The 16,484-nt window shown below is 49.9% G+C and overlaps 1 protein-coding gene across 4 annotated transcripts in view; it reads right to left on the bottom strand.

Annotated features, from left to right (window-relative positions):
* Positions 1–16,484, bottom strand: part of LOC146340797 (hexokinase-2) — a 56,970-nt gene that overhangs the window by 23,783 nt on the left and 16,703 nt on the right. For 2 of the 4 annotated variants that reach the window (XM_084804245.1, XM_084804244.1), the window contains exon 2: positions 829–991. In XM_084804245.1, the coding sequence (XP_084660371.1) occupies positions 829–991 (163 nt within the window). Of the gene's footprint in view, positions 1–828; positions 992–6,176; positions 6,491–16,484 lie in introns of those variants that run through there. The other 2 variants (XM_084804247.1, XM_084804246.1) reach the window with 2 other exon arrangements.

The following is a 16,484-nucleotide window of genomic DNA, read 5'->3' as shown; positions in this document are numbered from 1 at the left end:
ATAAGACTGCGTTATCTACCAGCAGAAAAAGGAAGTTTAGAGCAAGGGAAAGTATTGACTGAGAAATCTGAGGTTCCAAGCCATGACTTCCTGCATCTCAGGGGGTCACTTTGTCTGCTAACGATCAAACGCTTTACACTTTCTCATTAAAGCCATGATGATCAGCCCACTTTGGTGCTTACCGAGGCATTTAGACCTCTTGTTGCCTCAGCATTGTTCAGATTCAGCACCACAGAAACAAAGGGGCTATTATTCCAGGGCACAGAAGGCTGTAGATGATAGCTGGATTCCCCCCCCCCCCCCCACATATTACTGAAGGGAATGTGAAAGAGGACTCCTGCCCCTCTTTCACGGCCAGTAGGTTTGCAGGTTTTTCTATCATTTGAAAAACCTGTAAAACCTATTAGACCAGAGGCAACAACTGACAAAATAAAAGTAGAAATATGTGCACGCGCATGCGTGTGTACACCATTAGGAGAAAAACCTCCTATATTACTTTAACCCCTTGAAAGCTATTTTCTGTCTCCAACTTGCAGCTATTCCTCACGTGGACATCAATGGAGACTGGAGAGAAACAGGATTTGGAAGAAGTTACCCCACCTTCAAATACCTATCTTGTGGTGAGGAGGCTTCAAAGTCCAAAGGTCTGACACCTCTCCCTAGAAAGAGAAGTATTTTGGCCACCAGTCTGAGTTATGTGGAGGAGAAACACTGGGCATATGCTTGGACACACATTCATTTTCTATCAACTCAAGCTGAGCTTTGGCAATGAAGGCTGGTTCTGGAGCTCAGACTGAGCCCTTTTCTTCTCTCTTCATAGCACTGTACCTGTTCCATCAGGGGTGGACCGCACAAACGTCGGCAGCATCTTGACAGCAGCTGTAGGGTTGGTGTCTGCCGCAAGGCCCTTTTCCATGTCTTTCCGGAACCGATTTGAGATCTCCTGGAGGGTGTCATCTGAAAGCCGCATGTGATAGAGGTACTTGTCAATCTGGGGAAAGGGAGAAAAGAATAAGACAATTCAACTGAATTGAATAATCAAACCCAAGAAAGCCCAAGAGAATTCTGAATCGGAGCTGGACCACTTTCGGAAGTTTCCTACATCCGTGGCAGCGCTTAAAAGAAAAAATCAGGGCTGTAGCAACAACTGTGTATGTAAGGAGCCATCTTTTTTCAAATATGGTAGAGAACCAGCAAAACATGTAAAGCCGATGCTGATAATTATATGTGAAGAAAATGAATATCCCCAAAATTATACAGTTATACTTAAGATGTGAATTTCCAACTCATACTGTAATACATTTTTCTTATTGCACACAACCAAACTAAGGAATAAGTCACTGTAAAATGCATCCAAAGATACCAGACTAGGTTGCCTGCGCTTTTTAACTACTTCATGTTAAACACGTATATCCCTTTAACCTTTCAAAAAATTCAGCGTGGCTAAAAACAAAATAATTAAAAAGAGTACACCAAAGTATGAGACCATAAGCCAAACTACACAGCAGCAGAACAGAAACAACCAAGTATGTGGGACCTTGCCACCCCAGCAAGAACGGAAGACGCCAATAATCGGCAGAAGAGAGGAAATAATCTCTGTTCTGGCATCAGGAAGGGCTCCAAGATGGAAGCCAACGGATCCCAAAGGCCTTCCCTAACAGCCAGGTTTTTACTTGGCATCCAGATGGACTTTGTATTGGGGCGGGGGGGGGGGTCCCTTGGGAATGGTTCCATAAAGCTGGCACCACTACTGAGAGAGCATGCTCCTAATGGATCCGTGTCACCCTTTAGTCAGTGGGACCCCTAGAGCAGCAGGTCCTCAGACAGGACTGGCACACTGATCCACTGACTGGTCAAATGTTGTCAGCTGACCAATCAGTTGCCCAGCTATTACCTGAATGCAGGTCGCCACCGCCAGACAGGCCATGAACCAAGAGCGCCACTTGAGCGGGGGGCGGCTTCCTTTGCTTAATCTCCCTGCAGCACCCTGCACCGGCGGGAGCAGGCGAGAGGGCTGCCGGCCCCCTGCTCAGGAGCAAGCCTATCGGCATTTAGCCATTATCTGACAATGGATGACCCATCAAATTTGCCAAATCTTGTTTGACTGGTCAAATGACCACCCACAACCTCAGATGCAGAAGAGGGAGGTGGGCATGCAAAAGGTCCAAGGTTCGACCCTTGACGGCTCCAGGTCCAACTGGGAGAGACCCCTGTCAGAAGCCCTGGACAGCCACTGCCAGCCAGTGCTGGCAACAGGTCAACGATCTAACTCTGCATAAGGCAGCTTCCTAGGATCCTGTTACAGGCTGTATCTATCAAGGGTGTAGAACTTGTGCCCCCCTCAGATATTGTCAGATTCCAGCTCCCATCAGCCACAGCCAGCATTGCCCATCGTCAGGGACAACTTCTGAAAGGCCACACGTTCCCACCTCTGCTATGTATATTAGAAGTAACCGAGTTTGGAAGCAACACTAACTCTGGTTTAGTGTTACATGCATGAGTCAGACTGTCGATTTCCCAAAGAACTATAAAGTCTTACAATGTAGAACACACACAAATTACAAAATTGAACAGCAGAAACTTAAACAAACAAACAAACAAAAAAGACAATAGGCCAGTTCATGGCTGGAGGTCATTTTGAATATTCAAGCCACAATCGTGGCTTGTTGTGTTGTCCAAACCCGGCCGGGGTGTGTGTGTGTGTGTGACGGTTATGCCACCCTTGCATAACCCTAAATAAAATAGCTGCAATATTGAAAAGCTGGCTGGCACACACCGCAACCCACTGTGGCTTATTTAAGCCACGGTGATCGTCTGAACCAGGTCAATAGGAAACTGAGATTAAGAGCTAGTGAGTTGCCCAAGGCCATGCAAGCTTGTGGGAGAGATAGGACAAACCCACGCCCAGGCATTAGTCTAGAACAGCGTTGTCCAGCCTGGTGCCTTTGAGATATGTTGACTACAAGACTTCTCCTCCCCAGCCAGGACGCTACTCTAGAAGATCACACAGTATCACCGCAGTGGACTTTAGTGCCACACAGACTGCATGGAGGGAAAGAGAACCAGTTAGAAAACTGCCCCCCGAGGGAGATGTTCCAATGGGGCCAAGGGGTCGGGAAGAGGACCCCCAGGGCTGCTTCCTGAGCAGGCGGCAGTAAAGAAGAGCCTCCCTTTCATCACCTCTTCCTGAATTTTAGCCAATGTCTGCTGCAGCCGAGACCACCCCATTGACTGCAAAGGAGCGAGCCCGCCAGCACACAGCCGGCAGGAGGCGTTCGTTTCATTACGCATCTGCAGCTAAATTAAAATGCAACTGAGAAAAATGAAAGGCTGCCAAAGAGCTGGGCAACTGGCAAGAGCAGGGCCACCCGTGCCTGTCTGCTCGAATGACCAGCTCTGCTTCGAGCTGCCAGTGGTCCCCCCTGCCACCCCCGCCCACTTTGCATAGGAACGGCTTCTGCTTGCCAGGGTGCTTGATTTCATTGTCAGAATCGTGCTTATTAATCAACCTGGCAAATATTTACGTACTTTTGCAGGGTTCATTCTGCTTTGCAGATCCTGCTTTTCCAAGAACAAAGCAATCTGGGCCAACTCAGCGAGTAGAAGGGGAGGATCGGGGAGAGGTGGCCGGGCTGAGGGGCGGAGGGGAGGCCAGCAAGCAGGAGCTGGGGGAGGCAGATCAAGGTCCTCAAGAACATAAGCAGCACGACGCAGACCAGACCAAGGGGCTATATCAGGGCCGGGCAACTCGTGGCCCTGCAACTGTTTTGACCCACGACTCCCATGATTTCTCACCGTTGGCTGTGCTGCCTGGGGCTGATGGGAGTTCTGGGCCAAAACCTCTAGAGGGCCCCAACTCCCCCCCCCCCCCCGTCTATATGGCCCTGCAGTCTCAAGATCAGCGGCGGCAGGCTTCACGCCTGCAGGGTCTACTTTGTTTCTTTACTAAAATCCAGGACTCACCAGCTGGAGCCAGGTGCAAAACAGTGACCGGGGGCAGGGGGGTGGGGAAGGGCTCTTAGAATGAGGGAAGAAGAGTGCCTCTGAAGTTTGCTTTCAATACTAGAACTGAGTTCATAGTTCTGCCACACAAAAATCCACTCCAGGTTCCCCCCACCACAAACTTTCTTCCATCTCAGCAGCCAAACTCAGAAGGGGAGGAAATCCTTTTATTTGCTGCTGCTGTTAAAACAACTGGGAGTCAGAAACCTTTGGTGATTTACTGCAGGAGGCGGGGAAAATACATCCCCTAAAGCTAAGAGCCAGCATCAAAATGGGAGGTTGCCAGACTGACAAAGGTGGCAGGGACCTCGTTTGTCTCTGTACAAGGCAGCTTGCTATGCTCCAAATCCTTCACAGGAACAGCGGCGATTAGCTCACTAAAAGCTTGTAGCGGAGAAACTCCCTCTGCGGCTTCATTTCCATTTCCCAGTCGTGGCAGGTAGCAATGTTTCGTTTTTTAAAAAAGGAAAAGGAAAACACGGCCCCAAGAGTAAAAGTGGAGTTCGAAGCACTCCAGACTCCAAACACTGTGTGTGGCAACCCCCCAGAGCCACAATTTCAGAAAAAAGGGAGCCAGGCTCTCAGGTTGCTGTGGCTGTGTCTGGGCAACTTTCCAGTTCCTCGTCCTGCAGGGAAATGATTGAGCACAGGCACACCCCGGGTCTGCCAGCTGACACAAACGCAAGGCAGGCCCAGGACCAGCCGCAAGACCGAGCGCCCCGTGAAGGGCGACATGTGCCCAGGGCCAGGGCATCACACCCTTCCCCAGCACTGGAAGGGAATTCCCGTAGGCGCAGTCCATGTAATTACCACCCCCAATACCAGGCAGCGGGAGCCAAGCCCTTTGGCCGGCGTGTGCCTGTGTGCACAGGCGTGTTAGGTGAATGGGCGTGTTACGCATTCCCAAGGACTGTGGGCATGCAGCCCTTGGAAAGTTCACCAGAAGGGAAGGTCAAAAGCATCAAGGACAGAGCATGCGGCAGTGCCACACCGGCGTGCGCTACAGTGGTGCTTGAAGCTGCTGGATGCAGACTGCTGGACCAGGTGAGACATGTGGATGTTCATTAAATGCACACTTGCCCATTTGGCTAGAAAGCAGGGGTGGGAAGTTAATTTTTTATATTAAATCAGAGGTGGGGAACCTCAGGCCCATGAGGCCCATTTGGACTATGACTTCCCCTCTACCTGCCTCCCTGCCCCACACACACACACAACTGGTCTTTTTAAAAGCTTCCATTACTGCCAATGGAAGCTTTAAAAAGCTCTAATTGCCATGTGTGTGTGTGGCATCTGCCATGGGGTTGCTGCAAGGCATGGGGTTGCTGCAAGGCTAATCCTTGCCGCCCCAAGTGCTGTGAACCTCCCCTCAAATCACCGTCCCCTGTGCTGAAAGTAGGCTTCTAAAATGCCTCCATTGGTGCCAAAGGAAGCGTTTGAAAAAGCCTGATACGGGGGGTATTTTCAAGGGAAGGGTGTGCGTGCATGACTTATTTCCAAGGGCTGCAGACCACCTTCCCCTGGCATGCAGCCCCTGGAAAGTTGAAAAGGGAATGTGGCCCTTGCCTCAAAGAACAGTCTTGAACTCAATGGAGAAATCAAGGGAAGGGAGCAAAACCTTCCAACCCAGCCACCTTACCTCACCTCACCTCACTGCACTCTGCTGTTTCAGGACTCTTTTTTGCTGCCAGTTCCTTCCAGTATTGGAGGGAAATGGCTTAACGCAGTGGACCATGGGGAGATGGCCAGTGTTGTTTTCCTCCCCAGAAAAAAAAGCCCACCCTGCTTTATAGCTACACAGTCTAATATCTGACTTCGCCTGCAGCCAAAACTCTTTCCACTTTGTTTTCTAATCCTTTTAACTGGAGATGCCAGGAATTGAACCTGGGACCTAGATGCCCCACCGCTGAGCCATGGGCCCCTAATAAAAAGGACGCCTGCAGCCTCCCACACCACCCGTGTCTTGGGCTGTCGTTGCCTCTAGTCTGCTGAGCCATTGAGCAGGCTGTAGGCTAAGCACAGAGAGCATAGCAGGGACTGGAGTGGAGGTCTGGCTCAAAACCAAAGGCCCTCCTGCCCCTGCCCAGGTAATGCCACAAACCTCCCGAGAGCCTCCAAGAAGGCTGGCCCTTTCAGCAGGCCCAGCTGAGCAGCCTGTCTCACTGGCCTCTTCCTACCTCCAAAAAGTTAAAAAGAAGAGTGCCCCATCTCCTCCACGGACAAGTATTCCAGCAGCACTGCCACGCTTACGCCCCTGCCGCGCTCCATGCCTCAGCGCTGATGCAAACAAGCGGGAAGGCCCCCTCCAACTGCTCCCTGGAGGCCACCAGTCACATCAAGTGGGAACTTATGTGCTCAAACGGGCCCTTGCACAGTTCTGGAAATGTTTACAGAACAAACCTGTGCTTCTCCTCAGGCACAGGAGCAAGGAAGGTAACACAAAATGGAAAGATCAGCTATACTGGACAGCTCAGCACTGCTTGCTCTTACAATCATGTGGCAATCTGAACTCAAAGGGGAAGTGGATGCTTGGGGGAAGTCAGAGAATTTCCTGTAAGCGCTCCGCTCCTCCCTCTTCATGACAAATATACTACGAATGGGGAATTGCCCATCTCCTGTAAATGTGAAACTGCCTGCCAGCTGGATCATTTTCCGCGGCACTAATCCCCCCATTAAGAAGAAGGAGCGCAGCGTATCTTCTTCTTAGGCTCATACAGTCCTTTGCTGGCACTGCAGATCTAGGAAATTTAGCCCAAGTTAAATGCACAGGAATGGCATGTGACGCTCAGGGGCTTTGCTCTGCTGCAAAACTGCAAAGATGAACAATAGCTTTGTTGTTACTTTTGTGCCACTGCCCCTCACACGCATCTCAAGAAATGTGGAGCAATCTCCAAAAACCCTCATGTGAGAAGAGCTGTTTGGAAAGCAGTGGAACTGCTTGTGGGAAAGGCAAGGAGGAAAATGACAAAATAACCCATACAACATTGCTGTCATTTCTCAAAGGAGACGTTGGAAGGACCAGACAGCCCTGGTCCCAGAGAAATCAGTGGAGTACATCAACTCCACTGGCTTGTATGGGGTACTAGGAGGCACTACAATGGGAAAAATCACACTTTGCAACCACGCACCCTGGGCACAACAGGATCTCAGGACGAGTGTGCTTTGCAACTTGTTCATAAACAATCTGGAACTAGGAGTGAGCAGTGAAGTGGCCATGTTTGCAGATGACACCAAATTATTCAGGGCAGTTAAAACAAAAAGGGATTGCAGGGAGCTCCTAAAGGGACTCTCCAAACTGGGAGAATGGGCATCTAAATGGCAAATGCAGTTCAATGTAAACAAGTTTAAAGTGATGCATGCTGAGGCAAAAAATCCCAACTTCAAGTATAGCCTGATGGGATCCGAGCTAGCGGTGACAAACCAGGAAAGAGATCTTGGGGTTGTGGTGGACAGCTCGACGAAGATGTCAATGCAGTGTGCGGCTGCTGGGAAAAAGGCAAACTCCATGTTAGGCATAATTAGAAAGAAGTTGAAAATAAAACTGCCAAGATCATACTCGCCTTACACAGATCTACGGTGTGACTACACTTAGAATATGGTGTACACTTCTGGTCACCGCGCCTAAAAAGGACATTGTAGAGCTGGAAAAAGTGCAGAGGAGGGCAACTAAAATGATTAAGGGGTTGGAGCAACTCCCCTATGAGGGAGGGTTACAAAGGCTGGGATTGTTTAGCTTGGAAAAAAAGGCAAGTAAGGGGAGACATGATAAGAGGTGCACAAAATTATGCAGTGTGGGGAAAGTGGAGAGGAAGACATTTTTCTCCCTCTCTCAGAATACCAGATCCCAATGGGGTCATCCCAAGAAGCTGAAAGCTGGGAGATTCAGGACAAATCAAAGGAAGCCCTCCTTCACACAGCACATAGTTAATTCACTATGGAATTCACTTCCACAAGATGTAGTAATGGTCACCGCTTTGGATGACTTTAAAAGGGGGTTAGACAAATTCCTAGAGAAGGCTATCAATGGCTACTTGTCTCGATGGCTCTATGCCACCCCCAGGATCAGAGGCAATATGTCCATGTGCACCAGTTGCAGGAAACTTGGACAGGAGGGTACTGTTGCAATCATGTCCTGCTTGTGGGTTTCCACAGACAGCTGGTTGGCCACTGTGTGAACAGAATGCTGGACTAGACAGACCCTGGGTCTTCTTATGTTCACCCCACCCCACCCCCAGGACACAAGGGCCCCAGCCCTTGCTGCCAGCAGCGTTGACAGTACTGGGTTAGATGGACCAATGGGCGGTTTCCTAGGATCTTCTGCACTGGTTTCCCTGGCTATGGCCATACCAAAAATAAATTGACCTTCAAAGTGGTGGCCCCGTGAGTGTGTGGTTAGCGCACCTGTCATCTAAAGACCAGTTTGAGAACTGCTGTTGTATTGTCTTCACTCGTAAAAACTGAGCATTTCTTGGAAAGCCACAAAGGTCCTCCACTTTGGGCTAACTTGAGCTCTTCAGAGCCCCATTTTAAAAACCCACACCTGATCAAAAAGGTAAGTCACCCCCAAAGCTCCTGAGTGCCTGGTAGGCCGACACTCAGCACCTGACCCAGAGCTCCCCGTCCTTAAAACACATAGGAGCAATACCAGTTACCTCGCTGCAGCAGGCCACGCCACAGCTGTCACAAGTGGACAATACATTGTGTTTTAGGCGTGCAAGCAAATACGTAGGTTAATTCTGGGAACTGCGGAGGGCCTTGAGGAAGGGATTAAGGGCCTTCACACCACATCGTTCTCCACAAAGTGCTGAAGAAGCTATGTATCGTGTAGGGCTATGCTGCTTGCAAACACAAGAATGAAGCTTGACGCTCGGCTCAAGCTCCTTCTGTAGCAGAGGGTGAGTCATGTTCCTGTTTGGCTGGTTCCTCGGGCCCATTGCTCACACACGCCCTCATTCTCCACGCAGCCTGAGACCGGAGAGAGTGAGGAACTCACTGCTAAGCAGAAGCCTCTGTACTGCCTGCTTGAGCCTGCCGACATCCCTCCAGGCCTCTCACAGGGAAGGTGGCCATGGAACAAATCTCAGTGAAACGCAGAGGGGCAGCCAACGAGGAGAGCCTGCAAAACAAATCCCATGCTACCGCAGGCAGTGCCCACACGCTACATGCAGCCCAGGGGCATTTGGCCTCCACCAGCCCCCAGGGCTGCCACAGGTCACAAAAGGACCAGCACAGAGAGGAGACACATGCGAGGGTCTGCTCTCTGCAGCCCATCTTACCCGTGCACCAAACAACCATCCAAACATTTTCCAAACAGCAGCATCTGGGCCTTGATGCCTGCCGCATCTCAGACTTTCAGCCTAGTAAAGGGTGCTTCGCTGATGGATTGACTGCAAAGGCTCAGTCAAGGGAATCTGCATAAATCTGCACTTAACTGAAACCTCAACACAGGTACCCCAAGGCTCTGGAATTCCCTTCCCAGGAGGCGGGGGTGGCGCCCTCCTTGGCATGTTTCCGCAGGCAGGCAAAAACTGTTTTGTTCCGGCAGGCCTGTGCAGATAGTCTAGACCTGGGAGAATAGGATGGAGCGGTACTATGGTTTATATTGTTGTTGTTTTTTAAATTCTGATATTTTATACAATTTTAATATGACTGATTTAATTATATTTTAACTTGTGTATATTTCTATTTATACGTTTTAACTGTATAAGTGTTTTATGTTGTAAAGCCGCCTTGAGTCCCAGTATTGGGGAAAAGGCGGGTAATAATAATAATAATAATGCCTTTTTGATATAGCTTAAAGAGCAAGGAGTCCTGTGGCACCTTAAAGACAGCTTACAAATCAATGCAGTTTTGAAAATAAGGCCACAAAGGTTACGGTGCATAAAAATATACACTAGCCCATACACCTGTATAAAAACAGAAAACTGCCTTATCCCAAGTCAGGCCAGTACAGTTGACACCGACTGGCAGCAGCTCTCCAGGGCTTCCGGCAGAAGATGCTGGGGATCGAACCTGGGACTTCTGCATGCAAATCAGTGCTCCACCACTAAGCTACAGCCCCTTCCTTCATTAACGGTGGCACATCAGTTGCCTCAAACCGAGAAAGAGAGGACAAATTTGCTTCAACTTTCTAAGTTCTTTCCTGCCCGCTTGCTCACCTAGATGCCACCCTAACTGACCAGGAGAATGACTATCTACAAGCTGGAGTTAATGAACAAAATTTCCTGGCTCAAAAATCTAGGGGTTCCCTTTTCATGCCATCTTGCAGTAACCCATCAGAACTAAAACAGCCTCAAATAATGTGCACCTTTCATTCACGGCCCCACAATTAAGATCTACCCTAGCAAATTAACCTACCTGTTGAAGATTGCAGGCCTAAAAGCATCACACACCACCTCATTTTAGGATTCAGGATCTTGGTAGGTTTGGGCTGGGTTCCACCAGAGAGTATTTGAGATTTGGAAGGCCTCGATTCTTGGCTCAGCTCTCTGGCTTGCTCAGTTTCCTCAGAAAAATCGCTACTGCATGAATGTCACTGGTTTCAGAGAGAACTGGGTAGGAGTTCAAGCACAAGAGTTATGGCAATCTAGCCCCAAGGGATGTTTCCTCTGAAGTAAGCTTCTCTGAGTGCTACTGGGCTTACTCCCAAGTAAGTGTTCACAAGACTGCAGCTTTACGGCACAAGCCTATGCATGTTTACCCTCAAGTAAGTCTCACCGTGTTTAAGAGGATGTGCTCCCTCATTCAGCCTTCCCCAACCTGGTGCCCTCCAGATGGGCTGGGCTGCAACCCCCATCATTGATGGGAAGGATGGAAGTTGCCATTCAATACATGGTTGGGGAAGGGTGACCAAGTAAGTGCTTAAGACTGCAGCCTTATTATTTTAAGGAGACTATTCATGCCATCACGGGAAACTATCCTGCAGATGGAAAATCCATTCCACCTTCAGCCACTGCTCAATGACCGCTACGTTGACTCATAGAAGGAAGGCTGGAGACGCATCAAAACTCAGACATCAAAAGGGGAAATGTCAATTCAGTCATCTTCACAATACTCTCCCCACCTATGCCGAGGCAGCGCCTGGGCTGGGAACAGCCCAGCAATGTAAATCGAAGCTCATACCCTCAATTGCTAGATTTATAAGCTGAAACCGCTCTCCCAATGATTTTCCTTTGTATCTCCTCCACCTCAGATTACATCTGTTTATGGTGTTCAGCTCACCTACCAACGTCAGAGACAGCAGAAATGCCTGTGACTCATGATCACATGTCAACTGAAAAGTCTCAGAGCTCCCTTTCCTAAAATCTGGGAAGGTTTTTTTTTTTAAAAAAAAACTTATGTGGTCCCTTGATTATAGACAAACCCAGTTTATAGCTCAACAAGAGAGGACAGGAAGGTCAAAGGGCCTATATAACAGAGGAACAGGTCTCAACAGCAGCATCCCAAGGTGACAGCTCAGGAGCAGCTCGGATTCTATCCAAACTAGAGGTCTGAATGCCCTGGGGAGAAACAGAAAACACAAGGATGGGGAAGATTTTTGGTTTTCCTACAGCCTCGGGATTTCTGGAAATTTGACATCTCTACTCTCTTTCCATTAACTACAGTAAGACCACAACAGAGATCAGTTCTTTTCAGAACCTGCCTATTTCTAACAGTTCTAAGATGCTTCTAGGTCAGGTCTGAAAAACATGCAACATTAAAATCTTAAGAGTCCAGATTTTTTTAAAGCGTTAAGTTGCTAGTCCACATGAGCACTGAAAGAAGTTGCAAAACATGCTAGCAAAAAAAATGCCAAGGATTTGAAACAAAGAAGTAAAATGCCCAAATCTGCGGGGGGGGGGGTCCCAAATCAGACACTTTCTGAGATGACATTGACAGATTCGTCCAACAGATAAACATTTTCCTACATTTCAAGACAACCATTACAAGACCCAGTGCAACATGGTCAACTTTAACAATTCATATGCTTGTAGTTTATACCAGTGTTCTTCACTACAAGGCCGGAGGGCCGCTGGCACACCCCAAGGGTGGCTCTTGGCCTCTCTCTCCTCTCTCCACAGTAGCTGTGCGCTCTCAGCAAGGTGCTCACTAGCTTTGCCTTATTTGCTTTGGCGGTGGGCTGGCTGCTATGATCTGGGCTACCGGAAAAAAGCTTTGGGGGTGGGGAGTTAGGAGATCTGCCACTCATCAGCTATAAGGTGCGGGGGGGGGGCGAGGGAGAATGCAGGAGCAATCAGCTGTGATGGGAGAGGAGCCCAAGTGGCAAAGTGCATTATGACCGCCTAGCAGCAGTGGTGCACTGCACAGCCGCAGAGGGGAAACTGCACACACAGGAGAGAAAGAGCGTGTGCGCGCAAGGTGGGCCTGCCCTGGGAGGCCTTGCAGCACGGAGCAGAGCACGCTCTCGGTGACGAGAAAAAGTTCCATCCCAGTCCGAAGGCCAGGTGAGCCTGTCGGAATTTGCCTGCCTGGTGACTTGGTGACCCACTGAGGAGGCCTCTCTTGGGCAACACAGAGGGGGACCAGGAGGAGAGCCCTGAAGAGGCCTCCGGCCAAGTCCCCTGCACAGCACTGGCACTTGACCAGTGGGCAGGGGGCAAGAGGAGCCCCCCACCATGTTCCAGGAAAGGCCCCAAAGCAGCTCCTGCTCGAAAAATTGTGAAGATCACTGGTTTATACAGTCTTTTGGGAAACTCGTCCTCATAGCAGTATAGATTGTCCTTCCCAGATCACAGAAGGCACTGACTCTCCCTAAACCATCAAGTGATGGGTGACCACCTCCACCCTTTCTCATGCACCAATGAGGATGCAGGTGCTTTCAGAAAAGGAAGCTATCTAGGGCAGCATTCTCCAACCTGGTTCCCGCTAGATGTTTTGGAATACAATTCCATTGTTTCCTGACCATTGGCCATGCTGGCTGGAGGTGATGGGTGTCAATGTCCAAAACACCTGGAAGGCACCAAGCTGGGGAATGCTGGCTTAGGAGTTTCAGCCCCCTTATTATACCATGGGCTGTACAAATCATATGCAATGTTTTGCTAATGTTATTCCCCACCCCCCCACCCCCATGCAAAGCTACTGAGGTTCAAGCAGTCAGGTTTGTTGGGGAGTTTCCAGTACAAAAAGAAGAGGCACCTCCCCCAACAACCATCCCCACCTCCCGTTTTTATGGGCCCAAAACAGCACCCATCTAAGTGAAGTCCAGTTGCACACATGGTACACTTTAAACGGAAGAGCCACATTGAAAGCAACTTTTTTTTTTTGACAGAAAGTGGTTAAAAAGGTTCCGACCCTTCCATCCCCCACAAGCCAGCGATAAATGCTGTTGACTGCTTCACTCTTGCTAGGGAGGAGCAATTAACAGATCAAACGGACGGCCAGTCCGTGGTGCACAGGCTGTTCCGAGATTATGACAAGGACGGGCCCCAAAGGGAAGAATGGCCGTGATGCCACCTTCCCCACTCCAGGCTCATCTGAGCAGAATGAACATCCTGAGCAGGAGACCAGGACTGTGCCCACTGCCCCGGCCCCACCGCCTCCTCCAGGCATTCATCAGAGCCTCGGCACACGGCGCCTCTGTTCACAGGCTGGGACGAATGCGTGGAGGCTGGAAGGGTGGGGCCACTGCACACGACGCTCGCTCAGCATGGACGGATGCACAGGCAGTCCGCCTGTCTGTCCAGCCGAACTGATAAGAAGAAAAATTCAGACTTCATTACCATCCCAGTCTTTGTGGGACTTCAAGCCCCCTTGAACTGTGCCGCTGCAGGGGAAGACTCAGTGCCTGTCCCCGGGCGTTCTTTCAGAAAAAGAGTTAAGGGACCAAGCAGAATTCAGACTTGACTATTTTAAGTATTATTATTACATTTATATTCTGGCTTTTTTCTTCTTGCAAAGAACTCAAGGCAGCTTACACGGCTGTCCTCCTCTCTATTTCATCCTCACAACAACCCTGTGAGGTAAGTTAGGCTGAGTGTCAGTGACTGGCCCAAAGTCATCTAGCGAGCTTTGTGGCTGAGTAGGGACTAGACTAGAACCTGGATCTCCCAAATCCCAGTCCAACATGCTAACCATTACTCCACACTGGCTCTCCTATCATGACCTGCAGGCTTGTAAAAATGTTAAGTCTCTCCCTTATCAAACTTTGAGGCTATCCATGTGGTTTGCCACGATTACAGTGACTTTCTTAGGAATGGACCAAGATCATCTGATCCCTTTGCGTTATTTTCTACTTTTCATCCAAGGACAGAAACTGAGATATGCTTGCATGAAGTGTACACTAAGAATGCAGAGCTGGCATATTTGCCATTAAATTCCTGCCTGGACAGAAATTAAAACCAGGGTAACACTTGTGTTTGGCAGAATACACACGCACGCACGCACACATCCACTAGAACTATGCCGAACAATGAAAAAAATGAGGGCAGAAAAAACAGAATCAGTTAGCAAAGCTAAAAACCAATTGAAATTCAAGATTCTTTCTCTATGCCCGCTTAAGGCTGGTATCAAATGACATGTGAGCCCTTCTTCACGTGAAAGGAAAAACCACTAGTTTCCCCCCATAAACCCTGACAACCCCACCCACCTCTCCTAACTTAACCCAGGCCATCCTGGGCCACGAGCAAAACTTGAGAAGACGCCTGGGTGACCTTGGGCGAGGTGCTTTCTATTCATCTGCTGCCTCCCTAAAGTAGGAGAACGTGGCGTGTGTGTGCGCGTTTGTCTCTCTTGGGAGTCGTCTGGAGGGCAGCCCAGCCAGAAAGCAAGAGCAGCTGTGCTTGCGTCAGCCTCTGCTGGAGGCCACAGCCGCTCCCTCCCAGCCTGCCTCGCTGGCTTTTACACACAAGCCAGATGTGGCCTCTCCAGGAGACAAGGTGAGGAAGGCGGCTTCCTCAGGCGGCATATTTGGGAGGTCGGAGTGGAGCCCTCTTTGGGCGTTCCGCCTGAAGGCCTGAAGAGGGCAGCAGCGGGACTGCATGAAGAGGCCCCTCCATGTCCCCAATACAGATGTTCCGCTGAGGCCTCTCTACAGATGCTCGCATTCAACACACAGCGGTCTACATCAGGGAGGGGCCTGCACACACTGCCCTCCTCAGCTATGCAACCGAGTTCCTGAGGGGAGGCAGACACAGCTGAGCCAGGATGAACAACCCACAGGGGAGTTCTCCGCACAAGTCCCGGTTGTTGCAGTGGAGTTTCTGGAGGAAAGCCTCTCAGTGGTGTGCACCCCATTTCAGTTAGCGAGACAGGCCAGTTCTGCCTGCACTGCGTAACCATGTCAAAAGGCTTCATCTGTGCCAGGGCTCTGAGCACCACTCTGAACACTGAGGCAGCACCCCTGGGAACGGCGCTCAGCACATCTCAGCCAGCAGCATGCTGTGGAGAAGGAGGCTGCCTTCTGCAGACAGCCTGGTGCTCACGGTCAGAAAGCTGTCTGCATGACCAGAAGGTCATGATCAGGCTGAAGGAGGCCTTGGCTCACACCCGCATGCCACCAAGTCAAATCTGCCTCCCCCTGCCCATGCACCCACCCCTGTTTGAGAGCTTTATCCCCTCTACCCTGGGAGAGCCTTGCCTGGAATCCCCAACTGTTGTAAACTGGCTGCAGTTACTAAGTGATGACTAAACTTCACTCTGCACATGCTCTTTTATGACTTACAACCATCCAAAGACTGACTCTAGGCAATGGAAACTGCAGCTCAACACAGAACACGGTCCTGTACACAGCGCTTTAAAATATTTTCAGGCCAGCCTTCATCCAGATGGATTCCAAGTCAGTGTACTTAATGCCATTAAAGGCATTAAGGAAAGTAATCATGCCAATATAAATGCAATACATCATTAAAGCTTACAACATCATTAAAGAATAAAACATGGAAGAGATGTCCCACTAGACACAAAAACACGGATCGGCTTAGGCTGCACGGGGGCCCACATGTCTGCATCTGTTTTCATGTTGTGCTTTTCTTTTAAGTTACTGCAGACTTCAGCAAAGTACAAAACATTTTTAGAAATAAGTAGTATTTGCTCTCAGCTTCGCGCCGACAGAGTTGCCAGGTCTTTACATTTACAAAAAGCTGATGCTTTTTCACAGCTGCAGAGTTTTAAACGGCAAGCAAGCTCTTAAGCAGCAGATCCAACGGCAGAAGCATTGCAGGATTCATCTGCACTGGAAGGGAAAGACCAAGCTATTGCCCTGAGGCTCCGGCCCACGAGCGCATATACGGCACGACAAAATGGTCCGTCTTGGCGATGCCACAGGACTCTTTGTTCCAGCTCCATCGCGCCCCTCCTGACATGAAATGGCCGGGAAGAGAAGACGAGGGAAGCCGCCAGCTAATAAGCCCCAAGCTGGGGAGGGCGCGGGGGGAATCCCACCAGTCATGTCACGTCAGGACTGTTTCCTTCTTCCGCCACCAGGAGAAGCCGAAACTCCCCGAGGCGAGGCGAGGCGGGGCGGGCGGGCGGAGTGCTGCTCCCCCCTC

This window comes from Heloderma suspectum, chromosome 6 (genome assembly GCF_057233095.1).
Source record: "Heloderma suspectum isolate Gila_16-S chromosome 6, 16-S_ref, whole genome shotgun sequence".
Taxonomy (NCBI): Eukaryota; Metazoa; Chordata; class Lepidosauria; order Squamata; family Helodermatidae; genus Heloderma; species Heloderma suspectum.
This window is presented reverse-complemented; position numbering and strand designations above follow the sequence as displayed.